This window comes from Phalacrocorax aristotelis, chromosome 8 (assembly GCF_949628215.1).
Source record: "Phalacrocorax aristotelis chromosome 8, bGulAri2.1, whole genome shotgun sequence".
NCBI lineage: Eukaryota > Metazoa > Chordata > Aves > Suliformes > Phalacrocoracidae > Phalacrocorax > Phalacrocorax aristotelis.
In genome coordinates, this window is record NC_134283.1 from 23871253 (window position 1) to 23887495 (window position 16243).

A 16243-nucleotide genomic window follows, 5' to 3' on the forward strand; every position below is an offset into this window, starting at 1 on the left:
TTTCCTGCGGGGAGCACGACAGGGTTCACAGGGACACTCTGTCCCGGCTGCCTTCCCATTAATTGTTATTTTTTAATCCAGTTTTCAGCCAGGCGTGCAGCCGCCCAGCTCCTTCCCGCTGGATGCATGCCAGCCTGCAGCTGAAGGGCACTGGGATAGGGCACTCCCGACTCCCGGCTGTCCCCAGCCGTGGTCCCTCAGCCCATCCCGGTGCCGGTGCCGGTGCCGGTGCCGGTGCCGTTCCGGTTGGGCGGGGTGATGCAGCCCCGTGCTCCCGGGCAGAGCCAGGCTGAGCCAGGCTGAGCCGAGCTAAGCCGGCCTGGACTGGGCAGAGCTGGGCAGGTGCCGTGACCGAAGGTTGGTGGCTCCGCGGCTCCCGCAGCGATCCCAGGGGGTCTCGGAGAGGTCGGTGCGGCGCGACCCCTCCCGGTCCCGTCCCGCTGAGTCACCGCCTGCCCGGGGGACGGGACGGGACGGGACGGGACGGGACGGGGCGGGGCGGGGCGGGGCGGGGCGGGGCGGGCCCGCTTGTCCCGCGGCACCGCGCTGGGCGGAGCCGGGCTGCGAGGTGCCGAACGGAGTCCAGCCGGGCTGGTCTGCAAGGTGCCGAGCCGAGTCCAGCAGAGCCAAGCCCACCCCGACCCGGGCACAGGTACTGGGGGCAGCGGGGAGCAGCCGAGCCGGGCGGGGGAGGGAGGAAGAGTGGGGGTGTCCGGTGTTTGCTTTCGGGGGTCCCAAAGGCCACGGTAAGGGGCGCTACCTGGCACGCCTTTACTGGGGATGCTGGGGGCGGATGCTGCGGGGTCCTTGGTGCGGGCGGGGAGGCGGCAGGGGCAGGAGGCAACCACTGGGTGCGGGAGCAAGCAGTGCTCCGGGCCAGGGGACCCCCACGGCTCTGGGCGTGTCACTCCCTGGGGCCAGCCTAGCAGCACTGGGAGGGCACTGGGGCTCTGCGTGGCTGCAACTGGTCCCACTGGGCAGCACCCTGGGACGCTCAGTTGGCCGACAGGGCAGGGAGCAGCCTGTCCAGATGGAGCTAAGGGGTGCTCCATGGGGGGGCTTTGGGATGCACCCTGCTCTGGTAGGTACGGGGACATTTTGTCTCCCCGTGCCTGAGCAGTGGGTGCAACACCTCCACCTGGGCAGGGACCAGGGGTCTCTGCTTGTGGCCAAGGTGCGAGTTGTCTGGTGAAGCCCCCATCCCTGCCAAATGGGGCTCGCCCTCGCCTGCCTCATTGTCTCTTGCCCCTGCCCTGGAGCCAGGCTGAATTCCTGGGCTGTGGAGCCACAAAACCCCCTGAGCCACCCAGGACCAGCTGCTCGCGGCTGCTGCTGGCAGCACAGCTGAGCTGTGTGAAGCCCCTGCCGCCAGGCCAGGCCCTGCGTGTGGCCACTGCTTCCCACTCTAGGGGAACCACCAGCGTGCCCCATTCCTCCTCCTCCTCCCTCCTGGTGAAGGGCGCAGCACCCCTGTGGGACCGCCAGCATGTCTCGACAGGGTGCTCTTCCTCCCCTAAAATGCCTGTAGGGGGGATTCCTCCTGCAACATCTCAGCTTGCTGCTGCTGGTCCTGGCACGCTGATGCAGGATGCTCTGGGTGCTCCCTGCCCACAATCTGCCTGAACTACCCCTCCAGAGGACCAGCAAAACCCAGTAAGGCCAGCTGGAGAATTGAAATGAAGTCCCCTGGAATAACCTCCTGGCAGCAAGTCTGAATGGCTGCTGAGGAGGGAAGGCAGCCAAAGCTCATTTCACAGTCTGAGGGCTGCAGTAACCCCCCTCCAAGCTCCACCGCCAGTGAGGAGCCAGGAGTGTTTTGGAGATGTGGGGGAGGCAAATCCTTTAAGCCCAGGACTGCAGCCACGGTAGGTTTGCCATGCCCCTTGCTCTGGGTTTGCAGCTCCAAAGTGAATTAAGCCAAGGCCTAAAAATGCTGCATACTTGGTTGCAGTCCAGCTCCTAATCCCGTGGCCTGGGGGCTGCTATTCGCAGAACAACAGGTTTGCAAGCAACTGTGTGCTGCTGGGAAGGGGACTCCCAGGGCTGGCCATCCCCGCACCTTGCAGTGGCAGCTGTGGGTGTCAGAGGGACACTGTGCTGTGGGGTTTGCAGACAGTGGCCTGGGTGGCTCCCAGCATGCCAATGCCCACGTGGTACCAGCTGGGTGGCAGCTTGCCGACACTTGCTTTTCAGGAGGGCTCCAACCCACCAACTCCTTTCCCATCAGCTCGCTGACAGCTGGGGCTTGGCAGGGATCTGTATCCTCTTACCTGGCTTCTTGAGTACTGCAACCTTCACCCTGGTTGTGCTCAGCTTTTTTGCAGCCAGGAAAGCCTGCCAGGACCAGGTTCACCCTTGCTGGGCTCCAGTTGGCTGCTTCCCATGCTAAACCCCTAAAGCCTGGGAGCCTGATTTGGGGTGGTCCTGGGCTGCTCTGCACTGCCCTATACCTTCCTTCCCTGGCACCCACGGTGCAGGCAGGCAATGGGGACCTTGCTCATGCAGAGGGGGACAAGACCCGGGAGGGGATGCAGTGTTTTGGAAGCCATTTAAAACCCAGGGGAGTGGTTTGGGTAGAGGGAAGGTACAAGCCGACCTGCAGGAGGAGGTCAAGGGGTTTCTCCTGATAAAGGCTGAGCGGTGGGACCGTGCCATAAGGATGGCTGTCTGTATCCCCTGAGGCCAGTGCTACATGGTGCTGGGGAGGACAATGTGCACTGACTGCTTTGTTCCCATTTCAAGCTAGCCCTGAATTTGTCGCAGGTGTACCTGGTCCTTTGCAGGCTGTCTGCAGCCCCTGCCAAAGCCACAGGCTTTGTGTGCCACTGAACCAGGTGCCGTGTTGCCCAGGAAGCAGTGGTTTAGTTTGCTGTGATATTTCTGTCTGTGGTGTCTTTTAGGAAATGGAATTTTTTTAAAAGATTTTGAATATTACAACCCAACCTTTAAGCAAAACCTCCATCTCGAGAGCCTCAGAGACCGGCGGTCTGCCTGTGCCAGCGTCCCCTCTGCTCCCCCCATGCCTGCTTGGGAAGGGATGGTTGCCAGTGGCTGGTGAATGACAGATCTGATAGGGAACTGTGCCACTCTGTTGGAATCTTTATCGGGTCTGGTTTTGTTCTGTCAGCAAAACTTATCTCATGGGTGCCGAGTATTGTGTGGAACCCCACAGCCCGGGAAAAGCTGATCCTGCAGCACAGGCTTGGCACAGCCAGGCTGCCAGCGCAGCGCAGCTTCCGCTCAGCAACTTGGGCATTAACAAACATGCTGGGTCGGACCCTGCCGCCCACTGGTGATGGGAAAGGCTCGCGTGCCGATGCCGTGAATAACGGGCGGGTTGGCCCCTGTGTGTGCGAGCCATTGGCCAAGGACAAGGGCACTTTGTGAAGCAGCCGGGTGACAAACAGTGGGGCATCCCCTTCGTGAGGGGGTCTCTGCTGGGGTACCTGCCTCCTTGGGCAGCTCCAGCCCCAGGGCACATTGTTTGCACTTCCTACAGTGGAGGCCAGTCATGCAAAGCATCTTGGGGAGTCCGTCCTGGCTTGCATATCCATGCCTCAGTTTCCCCATCTGGTTCCCGAGCCCTTGCCTGGGTAACAGGCTGCGGGTGATGAGCTGTGGACTCATTAGCATCTTGAGGAACAGAGCATTGGCTTATTTTTTCTAATGGACCTGGAAGGAAAACAGAGATAAAAGTCCCTGGATCTCCCCATTTCCGGTGTTTGTTTGAGGCGTCAGATCATCTTCCCTTCTCCTCGGGAAAAACGTCACATCCAAAAGCCACGTGCCACCTCCACAAGCTTAAATACATGCTGCCAAGTCACCCAGTAAACACCAGGCTTTTTTAGGTTGTTTTCCTGTTTGCCTCCAGGTTTAGACGTTGCTGTATTATTCCTTGGCTTTCCTTTCCGAGATCAGTGTGTTCTGTCAACGGGGGGATAAAACGTGATGCCCGGGGCTGAGCCTCCCTCTGTGCCAGCAGCAAGAGAGCCTGGTCCAGCCTGTGTAACCCCAGTGGTTTCCCTGCCACCTCTTTTTACATCATCTGACTGATTTTGGGGCCAAACCAGGATGTTTTCTCTGTGTTATTGTTCTTAGAGGAGCTCAGCCCCCAGGCTGGGGCAGTGGGTAAACCCATCCTACCTTGGGGATGATGGAGTGGAGGTAGGGTTGGTGCTGAAGGGGGTCTCTGCTTGGTTACCATGATAGTGTGGGACCTTTGAAGACAGGTGATACTGGGGAAATGCCCTGGGGACACATGGCATTGCCACAGGTACCCAGGGGCAGTGATGCTACATGTCCCCCACTGCTACCCAGGGATGGGAAGATGACGGGGCAGGATCTAGCCCCAGCATGGGCTCAGTGCATCCGGCTCCCTCCAGCACTGCTTATCACTGGCACAGATGGGAACCATGTATTCCCGCTGCAAAACCACTTTCGGGGGGATTTTCTCTCACTATTGTTTGGCTCAGGAAACAGCAATCGGCGTTGGGGCGAGCGGGACCATACAGGGCTTAGAGGGGAAATACCAGCTCCCCCACCCACATCCCCACAGGGATTTCTGGTCCCGGTTGAGTAATGGCTGAAAGGGGCTCATCCTGTCCTCTGACCACCCCAATAAAATTCCAGCTGAGCCAATGGAGCAGGATGGGCTGAAGCCTTGCTGGAATTCAGCATTCTCCATCTGGAGGGGATGCTTTCCCAGCACCCCAGCTCTGTGCCATGACGCCATGGGTGGCATTGCTTGTAAGCGATCCAGGTGTTTCCTATCGCCACCAGCATTTTGCCACCCTGGATCTGTTCTTTCTGGATACTTGTGCATGATTCCCAAGTGTGCAGCAGGGCACCGGCATGCCAATTCTGTCCACATCCAGCTACTGCTGCCAAGTTGTGCCTGTGGCGTACCCTCCCAGCCCATGCTGGGGAGCCTCGTTAGCGCCACACTTAATTATATCCATGGCACCAGGTTAATTAACTACCTAAAGTCCCTGCCTTCCAGCAATAAATTACTGGAAGAAGCAGACAGGGAGGGACAGCAAGTATCCTGTGCCGGTGCAGGATGTGCCCCGGCTCTTTGCTAGCCAGAGAAAACTCTGGGAGAAACCCATGTTGGTGGGAGAAACCTGCTAATAGGGACGCTGAGTTTTCAAGCAAGTGATTTTCCCTCAGCCTTCCCTTGGGTGACCCTTGGGTGACCCTTGGGTGCCTGGGAGAGCACATAAGCCTTTGCAGGTGATGCTGGTGGGTGCCCTGGCACCTTCTTGGAGCACATGAAATGGGATTCAGCCACTTGGTGGGTTTCAAGGAGCGTGCTTTGAAAGCGGCAGAGGAGTAGGATGCAGTGGTGGCAAAGCAGATGCCAGCTTGTCTGTGGGTGTTGGCAAGCATTTGGCTCTGCCAGCTGGTCCGGCAGCCCCTGCTGATGCTGTCCCACCCTGAGGGGACTCCTGCTGGTTGCTGCACCCCGGCACGATGGGTCCCACCAGCCTTGACCCATTGCTGGGGTGACAGTAGGGCGAGGAGGAGGTGAAGCTTGGTGCACCCCAGTAGTGCTGGAGATGCAGTTCACAGTGCAGGGAAGGTGGAAAGTGTGATCGAAAGGGCTGCAGGTGCGAAGGCTGCAGCCACGTGGAACACATGGGTGTAGCAGCAGCCTAGGGTGCTTGGCACTAGCCTGGGTGCAGGTTACAGGAGCCCTGGCTGCATATAAAGTTTGCATTGTGCCCGGCTCCTCGTCTAATCTGCAGGAGCTGAAAGCACCCAAGAAAATAATTTTAGAGCTGACGAATTAGGAAACCACCATTTCCTTCTGTTCCTATCGCTTGCGATAAGAAGCCAAGGCCTGAACTGAGATGTGAAGCAGGGAGTGGAAGATGGGACCCCTCCTGTGCTGAATCGTTGGCGGTTGGTGCCTGTGGTGGGGGACCCTCCTTGTGCCAAGAATGCAGGGATCTGGCTTCTGGCCTCCCCCCTCCTTCCAGCCCACAGCTGGGTGTGATGCCTGGTGCTTGTGGCCCCTCCTGGTGGCAGAGGCACCAGGGAGCCAGCTGTGACGCCAGCTAGTGTCCCACTGGCACAGCCTTTGCTCTCTATCCCCTGACCCCATGGTATGGGTGATACCTAATATTCACGTGGCCCCTTTCCTTTTGTACCCTTCTAGGCTCTGCTTTCTCCTTGGAGGCAAAGCGAAAGCAGAGAACTGCCTGCGATGAAGGTCCTCCTTCTGTTCCTTCTCTCCCTCCTCCAAGGTAGGCTGTCCTCAGCCACGTCCTGCCCTAGCCTGAGGGGCCAGGTTTGGTCTGCTGGATGTAATTGGCAGGCCCAAAATACTGGGAGGGCATCAAGGGGCATTTGCAGCCATGGCTTCCACAGAGGTGAAATGTCTCATGGACTGACATGCCTCTGGTGGGGACTCTGGGGCAGGATGAGCCTTTTCCAGAATAAGGAGATGGTCTTCATCCATCGTATCTGGAGATGGAGAGCTCCTCTGTTGGTCTCTGCCAATGCAGGTGGTGGCACCAAGACATAGGAAGTCCTGCTGCCCCAGGAGCCTTGGCTCCCTGGCAAACCCTCCCAGCATGGCCATGAGGACATGGGGAGGTGGCCAACATCACATACCCCATCTAGGATGGGGTCAGGATGTCTGGGGCAGAGAGCCTGGCATGCCACAATGACAGCTGCTGTGGGGGTGTGGTATTTGCTGGGGGTGGCTGCCCCTCTGGCTGAACTGGCATCTCCATGTGCTTGTGCAACGCAGGGATGGGAGCCAGCAGCCACCGGGAAGAGGACTTCCGCTTCTGCGGTGACCGAAACCAGACCCAGAACAGCTCTGTCATCTATGAACATGGCCCTGCCACCATCTCCATTGAGAACACAGCCCAAGCGCTGATAATAAAAAGGCCCTTTTTGCCAAACAAGAGAAATTCTTACTACAAGTACAGCTTGCCCCCTGCTTTGGGCAGGTATCGCTTCTGCGTCTACTGGTTCAAGGCCAACAGGACCCTGAGGCTGGCATATGGGAAGCAGAACTTCCTCCTGGGTGGGGACCCATCCAGCAGCATCACCCAGGGGAAGGAGAGTCAGAAGACTGAAAGAATTGGCACCTCCATCTTCAACGTGTCTTACATCTCAGAGGGTGGGAAGAACACCTCCCTTGACAGCGCACCTGTATACTTCTTCCGCGGTAAAGACAGTTCAATGTTATTTTAAAGAAATAAAGGTTTCATTTCATCCCAAGCCCATTCTCTAGCCATCAGCGAAGCATTGGTGGTATCCCAGCACCACTAGCTGTATGTGCTACAGCATGATGGTGTGAAGACATAGCTGAAGGGTGATGGAAGGGGACATAGGTTTACTTGAAGCAGCCCAAAGGCAGCCCCCAGTATCCAGGCTCTCCAAAGATGAAGACAGAGATTTTAAAGTCTTTTGCACCCTAAAATCCTGGGAAACTATTGGCTTTGCAGAGGTCTCTGAAGGTCCCATCTGCACTGCTAGACACCTAGCTACCCTCAGCCAGCCTAGTCCTGATGCCCTTGGTGGGAGCCAAACTCTGAGTGGCAAGAGAAACTCTCTGGGTTGGGGTATCCATCAGCTCCCCTGGCTTGGGGTCACCTTGAAGCCCTCTGCTTTCTGCTCCCACCAGGGCTGTGCCCAGTGGTTCGGGGCACGGGGAAGTTGGCTTTGCCTGTGCATCTCATGGCGTTTCCTTTCATGTGCCTATCAGCCTCTCCAGAGAGCATGCCCATCTGGGAGCAAGATGTGGAGGAGCAGCTCACTGCCTTGGACAGCCTCATTGCCCAGCCCCTGGTGCCGGCTGCAGGAGCCACGGAGCAGCGGGTGCTTCGGCGGTGAGTTCCTGGCTCATGCAATTCCTGCTGCTGCCACTACAGTGCCCGCTGCATCCTGCTCACTGCACCCCTTCCCCGACAGCAAACTCAGGGAGCTGGAGAAGACACTGTCCAAAGTGGAGCTTGAAGGGCAGAATCAGACCTTTGGGAAGGCCACTGTGCGTGCGACTGTCTTGAGGGTCCAGCCCACTCAGGCTCCTTGGCACCTAGCCTTTGCTTCCCAAAGAGAGGTGGGTCCTGGGCAGCCTGCCCTGGTGGTCTTGGTCTGCCAGCATCCTCTCCCAACCTCCTGATGAGTCTCTCCTTTCAGGAGGGTGAAGAGGTTCATGGGTTCGCGGTGGACCTGCCGAGCAGCCTATTCATGATGGCGAAGGAGAGGGAGGAGGTGGTGGAGCACAGGGTGCTCCTCATGGATATCAACAGCCAGACCATGTTCCAGGTAAAACCCACATGTGTGGCATGGTGGGGTGTCCCCGCCATGCTGGGGGCTTTGGTGGTACAGTGTGGCAGGGATGCCACCCAGACCAGGGTGTTGGTGCTTGCTTGGAGAAGATGCTTCAAAGATGAGATAGAAGCTTGATGGGGAAAGAAGCATGGGATCTCCTTCATTGGGACTCTCACCCACTTCATGCCCAGCAGCAATCCTTTCCCATGCTACCATTGCCTCCTCTTCTCCCACAGGATGAAAACAGCAGCCACGTCCTGGGTGACAAGGTGATCGGCATCTCCCTGGTGGACACGGTGGTGGCCAACCTCTCTGATCCAGTGGTCCTCACTTTCTTCCATGACCAGCTGCCGGTAGGTGGAGAAACAGCCTCATTGAACCTGGTCCTACCAGGAATGGAGGAGCAAGGAGGGCTCAGGCCTTGCCAGCCTACAAAGTGGTCACAATCCGTCAGGTCCATGCCCTTGGCCTGCCTGTACAGAGTCTGCTATGACTTCTGGGGCTGTATCATGATCATGGCTTCGCCATGTGCACTGGTGGTGATGCTGCCTGCTCCCGTCCAGGAGATGCTGCTTTGCAGATGTGTTGTCTCCAGCACAATCTCCAAGGCTGGGGAAGGCTTTGAGTTAACAATCCCTTGGCTCATTCATGGCCCTGTCAGGTGCCTGCCCAAAGCCGAACCCCTTGTTTGAAAAAGGGGACCTGCGAGGAAGTATCTGCCTGGAGCCTGGTCCCATGATATGGGACAGTTTATCTCCTGAGGCCATCTTGCCTCCTGCCACGTTATTCCCTATCAAATGTGCTGGACAGGCAACAAAGCCACTGCTGCATCCTGATCAGGGCCTGTGATTTTGTCATTGCAGAGGAATGTGACCCCACTGTGTGTCTTCTGGCAGGAGGATGCCACCGGTGAGTGCTACTGCACTTGGGTGTTAAGCCAGGCGCTGCCTTTGCTCCTTTTGTAGGGTACCACAGTCCTGCTGGTAGGAGTAAAAGTCACTCTGCACCTCCCTTCCTAGCCCCAGCTCCATAAACCTATCGCACAGGGTTGATTTCATGTTTTCCCCTCCATAGATAACCTAAGAGCTTTCTCACTCCCTAGGGATGGGTCCTGGTGCTGAGGATGCCATTTGAGTGTGTGTGCTTGGCATGGGACAAGCTGGGACCCCCAGCTTTGTCCTCCCCCCTACCATGGATGCTTTGCCCTGAAGATCCACAAACCCAAAGTAGATGTTCCTGCTCCTCACCAAATGCTCTCCCTTTCTCTTGCGCAGCCAGCTCTGGGAGCTGGGACAGCTATGGTTGTACAACAGCAACAGAGAGCAGCCAGACGGACTGCAGATGCAACCACCTCACCTACTTTGCTGTGCTGATGGTGGGTAGTGCCTTCCCACAGCTCTCTACATCGTTCCCACTGGCTGTTTTTCCCCACCATCTCTCATTCCTCCTTCTCCTCAGGTATCCTCCCCAGAGATCACCTACATACACAGGGATTACCTCAGTATCATTACCTACATCGGCTGCCTCATCTCAGCTTTGGCATCCATTTGCACTATCTTCTTCCTCTACTTCAGGTATGTTCTGACAGGTGACCCCATGCTCCTTGTCTGCATCCTGCCTGTTGCTACTACACCTGTGTGGGCACAGACTCTCCAAACACAGTTGGTGGCCTGGCTAGAAGATGGTGAGGGAGCCATGCTCGAAGAAAGCAGAGTTGTCCCCTCCAGAAACCACCCTCTTTGTGAGGTTACCCACAGGGCGCTTGAAAACATCAGCTGTTTTCAATGATTTTGGAGAATCAGCTTGGTTGTTCTGGCAAGCAGAATCCTGCAAAGATCTTTTCAAGGGCCCAGTGGAGAACATGAGTGTCTTCTCCTGAGTCATGTCACTGATCCTACATGGATGATTCAGAGCTGAAGTGTGTCGCTCCCTACCCCCCATGGCCTAGACCTGAAATGCAGGGTCAGCTGCAGGGACCTGAATTTGCACATGTAACAGGTGGTCCCACCTGTGGTGTTAGGGTCTCAGTCCCTGACACCACCAGAGGGTCTCCTGGCTCTTCTGGCAGGAGCAAGTTGCCCCATGCGGAGCTGTAGGGTATTGTGGGACACCAAGGATGCTGGCAAGGCATAGTGATGAGGTCTCCGCCACTCCTTACTTCTCCAGAAGCAAGCAGCGAGACCAGATCACAAGCATGCACATCCACATGAACCTGCTGGGTGCCATCTTCCTCCTGGACATCGCCTTCCTCATCTCTGAACACTTGGCTTCCAGCAGCAGTGAGGCAGTCTGCAGAGCTGGGGGGATGTTCCTGCACTTCTCCCTCCTGAGCTGCCTCACCTGGATGGGCATTGAGGGCTACAACCTCTACCGGCTTGTGATTGAAGTCTTCAACGCCTACCATGACCAGTTCCTCCTCAAGCTCTGTCTGGTGGGCTGGGGTGAGCATGAGGGAGGCAGAGACACCCTGAGGGTCTGGGCAATGGGGGCAGAGGGGCACTTGAGTAGGTCTTTCCCACCATCTGTGGTGACTGGATGGGGATGGAGATGTAGCTGTGGGGGACCGGATGTCTGAGAGCAGAGGGGTGTCTCTGTTGAGAGACTCGCTGGAGAAAGAGACTCAGTGGCTGAGAGCAGAAGCTGGTGCTAGAGCAAGGGTGGGTCACCCTGGGGGTCACCCAGCAAGGGAGGCATGTAAGGGCCACTGCTTGGGGTCTTTAAATAGTAATTAATCCTCTTTTTCTGAAAGAAACATCCAGGACAGGCCAGAAAGATGGGCTTGATGCAGGAAACCCCCACACCTCTCTGCCGTGCTTTGGTCGGGAAGCCGCAGTAGGAAGATCTAATGATCTTTTGTGGCCTAAAATTCCACTACCCTGGGAGACACCCAGCTGGGGTCGGTGCAGCACAGCTCACTCCCAGGCCAGGGCTTATGCCAGGTATCTTGGTGCATGCTCCATCCTTGGTTCCCCCTTGGGAAAGAGGGCATTGGTTTGTACTCTGTATGGGGAGAAAGATGCAACAAAACTTCCCAGAAGGCCTGAGGGCTGGGGACTAGAGCGGCTGCTTCACTCTGTTCTTGCTGTGCAGGACTCCCTTTCTTCTGCGTGATGCTGATCTTCCTGACTAGCTGGACGAACTACGGCCCCTTCTCCATTCCTGTCTATGAATCCATTGGTGGCAAATCCACCAACGCAACCATGTAAGTAATGGAAAATGGGTTGCCTGGTCCCTAGTCTTAGATGAAGTCAACTAGCTAAACCTTCACTGTGTCCTACAGATTTTCCCTAGCCCACCTGTGGCTTTTTTGGGGCTTTGTGCAGGGTGGTGGTGGGGTATCCCCCCTCCGTGTTTAACTAATCTGGGTGCTGGGTTTGCACAACACCTTTGTGCTTCCCCCAACCCCTCCAGCTCCTGTCCCTGTGTGGTGACACAGCATAACCCTCTGCCCTTTCTGCTCCCTCCAGATGTTGGATCACGAGCCCTCTGATCCATAATGTCGTGAACCTGGGTTTGTTCAGCCTGGTGTTCCTCTTTAACTCAGTCATGCTGGGGGCCATGGTCCGGGAGATTCTCCGGCAGAACAAGAAGGGCCACAGGCTCAAGCACGTCTTGGCCCTCTTTGGGCTGAGCATCCTGCTGGGCATCCCCTGGGCACTGGTCTTCTTCTCCTTCACCTCTGGCATCTTCCGCCTTGTCTCCCTCTACATCTTCACCATCATCAACTCCCTCCAAGGTGAGCCTGAGATACTGGGCTCCTCTGAAGGGCACTGGGGCTTTCATGGGGTATTGGTGAGGTGGTGATGGAGTATGAGAGGAGCCATCCCTGGCAGGCTGGCTTGCTTGCCCTCGACTGCTGTTGGTCCTTAGAGGGGGTTCACTCACCCTTCCTTCCCTTTGGTTGTCAGTCTCTTTTCCCAAGTAACAAGTGATAGGACGAGAGGAAATGGCCTTAAGTTGCGCCAGGAGAGGTTTAGATTGGATATTAGGAAAAATTTTTTCATTGAAAGGGTTTTCAAGCATTGGAACAGGCTGCCCAGGAAAGTGGTATTTAGAAGACATGTAGACATGTTTAGACACATGGTTTAGCGGTGGACTTGACAGTTCTGGGTTAGCTGTTGTACTCAAACATCGTAAGGGTCTTTTCCAACCTAAATGATTCTATGATTCCTCCCTCCTGTCCCAGGTTTCCTCATCTTCCTCTGGTACTGGACCATGGTGCTGCAGGCGAGAAAGTCCCCTGACTCGCAGAACAGCTCTGACAGTGTCAAACTGCAGCCGAACAGCAGCCAAAGCCACCTCGGCTGAGCCCCGTGTTGGCTGCGCTGCGTCATGCCAGGGTTCCCTGTGCAGAGGATGGCCATGGGAAGGACCAACGCCGTCTGCTTTGCCACTGCACTGATCTCGTAGAACTGCTAGGAGCCCAGGGACCCACAGCAAGGCCGTCTGCCCCTCTCCTCTGCTGGCCCCCTTCCCAATTTTCCTATCCACTGCATCCTGCTGGGCAGCGGCGCATCCCTTGGCTTGGCATCCTTGGGGCAGGAGGGAGGGATGTTCACCTGGTCAGTGAGGGCTGCAGGAAGCAGATGGGGCAGGGACAGGGTCCCCTCCTGTGCCTCAAGGCCAGGGATGATGGGTGGGAAAGGCCCATCTCCAGTCCTTGCTAGTGGTCACCGAGAGGGTCCTTCCCAAGCGAAGACAGAACAACTCTGCCCTCCCAATACCCTCTAGCAACTGAGATAATCTATTTTTGTTATTTTGTTGAATGTATATTTTTGGATGGTGTAGAAGTTTAATGAGCATGCCTGCACACCAGACTTGTGCCGATTAAAGTTATTCCTGCTTGGAGTGCAGCTTGCTGGGGTCTATCTGCTAGGAACATTCACGGGCTCTCTGATTGGATCTGTCCCTTGGCTGGGGTTGTCCCATCCCCACGGCAGGACCTGGCATTTCACCTGCTGAGCTAGGACAGTAATGGCACTCTTGGCAGAGCACCGGCAACCTGGTGCTGTAGGGGTAAGGGTCATGGAGGGGGTGCCACGGCTCAGGAAGCTGCTGCAGTCTCCAGGGACTGTCACTACCCAGTGAAGAGAGAGGCTGGGGGAAGACAGGAACCCAAAGAAGGAGGCTTCACTGGAATCGCCTCCTTTGGTGGCTCTGGGGTCATACAGAGCACGGCTCTCCTGGCTGTGTCACTTGCAAATGCAGTACCACATCTTCCAACCCAGAAGTTCCCCTTCTGGATGATGCTCTGCCTGGTTCCCAGCTCCCTGCTGGGGCATTGGGACCTTCCTGGGAATGGGATGTTTCATCCCCAGCAGCTCGTGGTGATGCCTGGTGGTGTACCCAGTTTGCAGGAGGGATGCCCCGACATGTTGCTGGGCTGGTGGGGGGCATTGGCCAAGAATTTGGCAGGATGGGGTTGAGAAGGGGAAGGAAAAAAGCCCTAAATCAGACAGGGGAAGTGGCCAAGGGGGAAACAATGTGGTTCTGATGGTTATTGCTGTTGCTGTGAGCTGGGGCAGGAGGTCGTTTGCCAACACCCAGAAAGGCATGAGGAGTTCGTAGAAGGGAAATGAGGATGGATCTTTCCTCAGGAGCAGCCACAAGACCCAGGGAGGAATAGAGTCACCAGGACAAAGGGAGCAGGACATCGTGGGATGGCGGGGGTGACCAGGAGATGCCACAAAGCAGCATGAATGTACTCCTAGGCACCATCCTACTGCTCCTGGTGCTGCCCAGTGACTGGTGGGCGAGGAGGAGATGAGCACCCTTGGCTTGGGATGCGCAAGGCCTTGGCGGGTACATTTTCCCTTGAGAAAGTGTTGACTCAAAGACCATGGTGGGGTTTCACCCTGAAATGTGGTCAGGCCAGTGTACATCGTGGGATCTGCAGAGAGCTGGCAGAGGCAAGCAAAGCAGGGTGGGGGTTGCTGCTGGGGGCTATTTGAAAACCTAGGGCCAGCAGGCCACGGTCTCTTCTCTGAGCCACCCTGTGGGGCTGGATGCAATGATGTGTCGATGCAGGTATGGTGGCTTTGCTTTCACCAGCCCTGACAGCTGTCCAGTTGCTTTTTGAAGCCCGTGAAACTGTACGGCTGCTCCTTTCGAACATGGCGGCTGCCAGATTCTCCTGCCTCCCACTTCCCCTCTGGCCAGGGGGAGGACTGACCACAGATTTTGGGGTTTCCCCCCATTTCCCCACATGGTCTTCTTCCAGACACTGCTGGAAGACAGGAGAGCTGGGCCAGTGAGTGGTCCCCCCCATCCCTGCCCTCGCCCTGGTGCACACTCAGTGCCACGGCACCCAGAGATCACCCCACTCCCCTCCTTCCCAGCCCTGAGGCAGGGTGACAGGCATCACCAGTGCTGCAGCATGGTGGAGTTGGAGGAGCAAGGCAATGGGACCCCCAGCCCTGTCTCGTCCTGGTGCTGCCAGGAGCTGGGGCGCTGGGGCAGCCCATGTGTGCCTGCCTGCGGGAGTGCTGGCTCAAGTAGCGGGCAGGGGTGGCAATAGCAGGGTTTGGGGTCCCAGCCCCCCACATCCACCGGTTCCACAGCCCTCCTGCCCTGCAAGCTGCTGCAGTCAGCAGGGCCAGCATTGTACAGCAGGCTGGGTGGGATGTAGGTGCTGCTCCTGAACCATCAGCAGTGCTGTCACCTGTGATGTCCTCATCACCTTCTCCCTCATGCAGGTGAGATGTACCCCGCTCCCTTGCTCGGAAGGCCCCGTGCCTTCCAAGCATCCCTCAGTCCCTGCCCAAGGGCTTGGCATGCCATGGCATGCTCTTCCTCCACCGTGCTCCATGGTTGCATCATGGCCGACATCAGCTTTACCATTCCTTGGCAAGAAGTCACGTGAAATGGTGCTTGGGAAGGAAGAGCCCTCCCTGAGGAGCTGTCCCAGCAGCAGATGGGTAGTCAGGGAGAGAAAGAGGAAGTGGAGGAGGAGGATTGTGTGGGACCTTGTGCCTCCTGCCGACGCCCAGGCTCTCCCACACTCTGGCTGTCCCAGGGGACCATGTCCCATGGGGTGACGGTAGGTTGGGGCTCTCCTGGGAGCTGCTCCCAGCTTTGCCCTTTTTCTGCTGGGTGCTGGGGATGAGGTTCTCCCCTTTTGCCCTCAGGGCTCCTGCCAGTTGCTGAGCAAAACCCACCCGGGCAGGGCTGAATTTGTGGCAAGGTTGGTGGGTCTCAAGTAGAGAGGTGATGCTGCCAGCAAGCAACCCCACTACTGCTGTTCTCCACTGCAGGGCCCTAGGATGCTTAACATGATGGAGAAGGGGAAGGCAGGCAAAATCCAGCTCCCCAGGGAGATATTCCAGTCCCTGAGCAGCCAGACAGCGCATGTGGTAGTGACAGTCCTCAACATCCAGCAGTTTGGCATGTTTGAGGTATGAGCTGGCATTGCTGGCATCCCTCCAGCTGATGGCACTTACTGGGCAAAAATCTTGCTGGCAATTTATCATCATTCAGAAGGAAGAAATCTGTATGGATAGGTGTACATACACATGCATGCACATGCACACACAGAGTAGCCCTTTCTCTGCTAATTCTGCATCTGTGTCACACAGAACCACGCAAAGTCCAGCTTTGGTGGGCAGGTATCTAGTGTGGGTACTTCTGTCTCCCCATGCACCTGGGTGACTCTCTGGGGAGGAGGAAAGCAGGAAGAAGGAACCTCCCATCCTTTTCCTACACTCCAGGTTTCTGGAAATTATTTCTCTGCAAATGAGACCATTTTAGAAATGTCTTGATCCCTTGCTCTGCGCAGAAGGGGTCTACCCCTGCCAAAATCAACCACCTGCCCAGGGTAAGAAAGACTCTGGGCAAAAAAACTAGCTAGTCCCTCCGCTCTCTGCAATCTCTAGGCCAAGTCCAGAGGCAAGGCTTGCTGCAGCTGGATCCTGCAGAGCATAGCAGCATGCCCTTGCCTACTTTTACACCAGAG

The 16243-nt window shown here is 56.7% G+C and overlaps 1 protein-coding gene across 2 annotated transcripts; it reads left to right on the forward strand.

The window, feature by feature from the left end:
* The first annotated feature begins 220 nt into the window (after positions 1–220).
* Positions 221–13140, forward strand: ADGRG1 (adhesion G protein-coupled receptor G1). 2 transcript variants are annotated; one of them, XM_075101984.1, is made up of 14 exons: positions 221–357; positions 6161–6248; positions 6758–7183; positions 7724–7847; positions 7930–8077; positions 8158–8286; positions 8529–8645; positions 9156–9201; positions 9567–9667; positions 9751–9866; positions 10459–10733; positions 11383–11494; positions 11760–12028; positions 12479–13140. In XM_075101984.1, exons 2-14 carry the CDS (start codon positions 6209–6211, stop codon positions 12598–12600), a joined length of 2025 nt encoding a protein of 674 aa, XP_074958085.1. In that variant the 5' UTR covers positions 221–357; positions 6161–6208; the 3' UTR covers positions 12601–13140. The 2 variants fall into 2 exon arrangements, with proteins under 2 accessions (XP_074958085.1, XP_074958084.1); XM_075101983.1 differs by lacking the exon at positions 221–357 and adding an exon at positions 524–652.
* The last annotated feature ends 3103 nt before the right edge of the window (positions 13141–16243 follow it).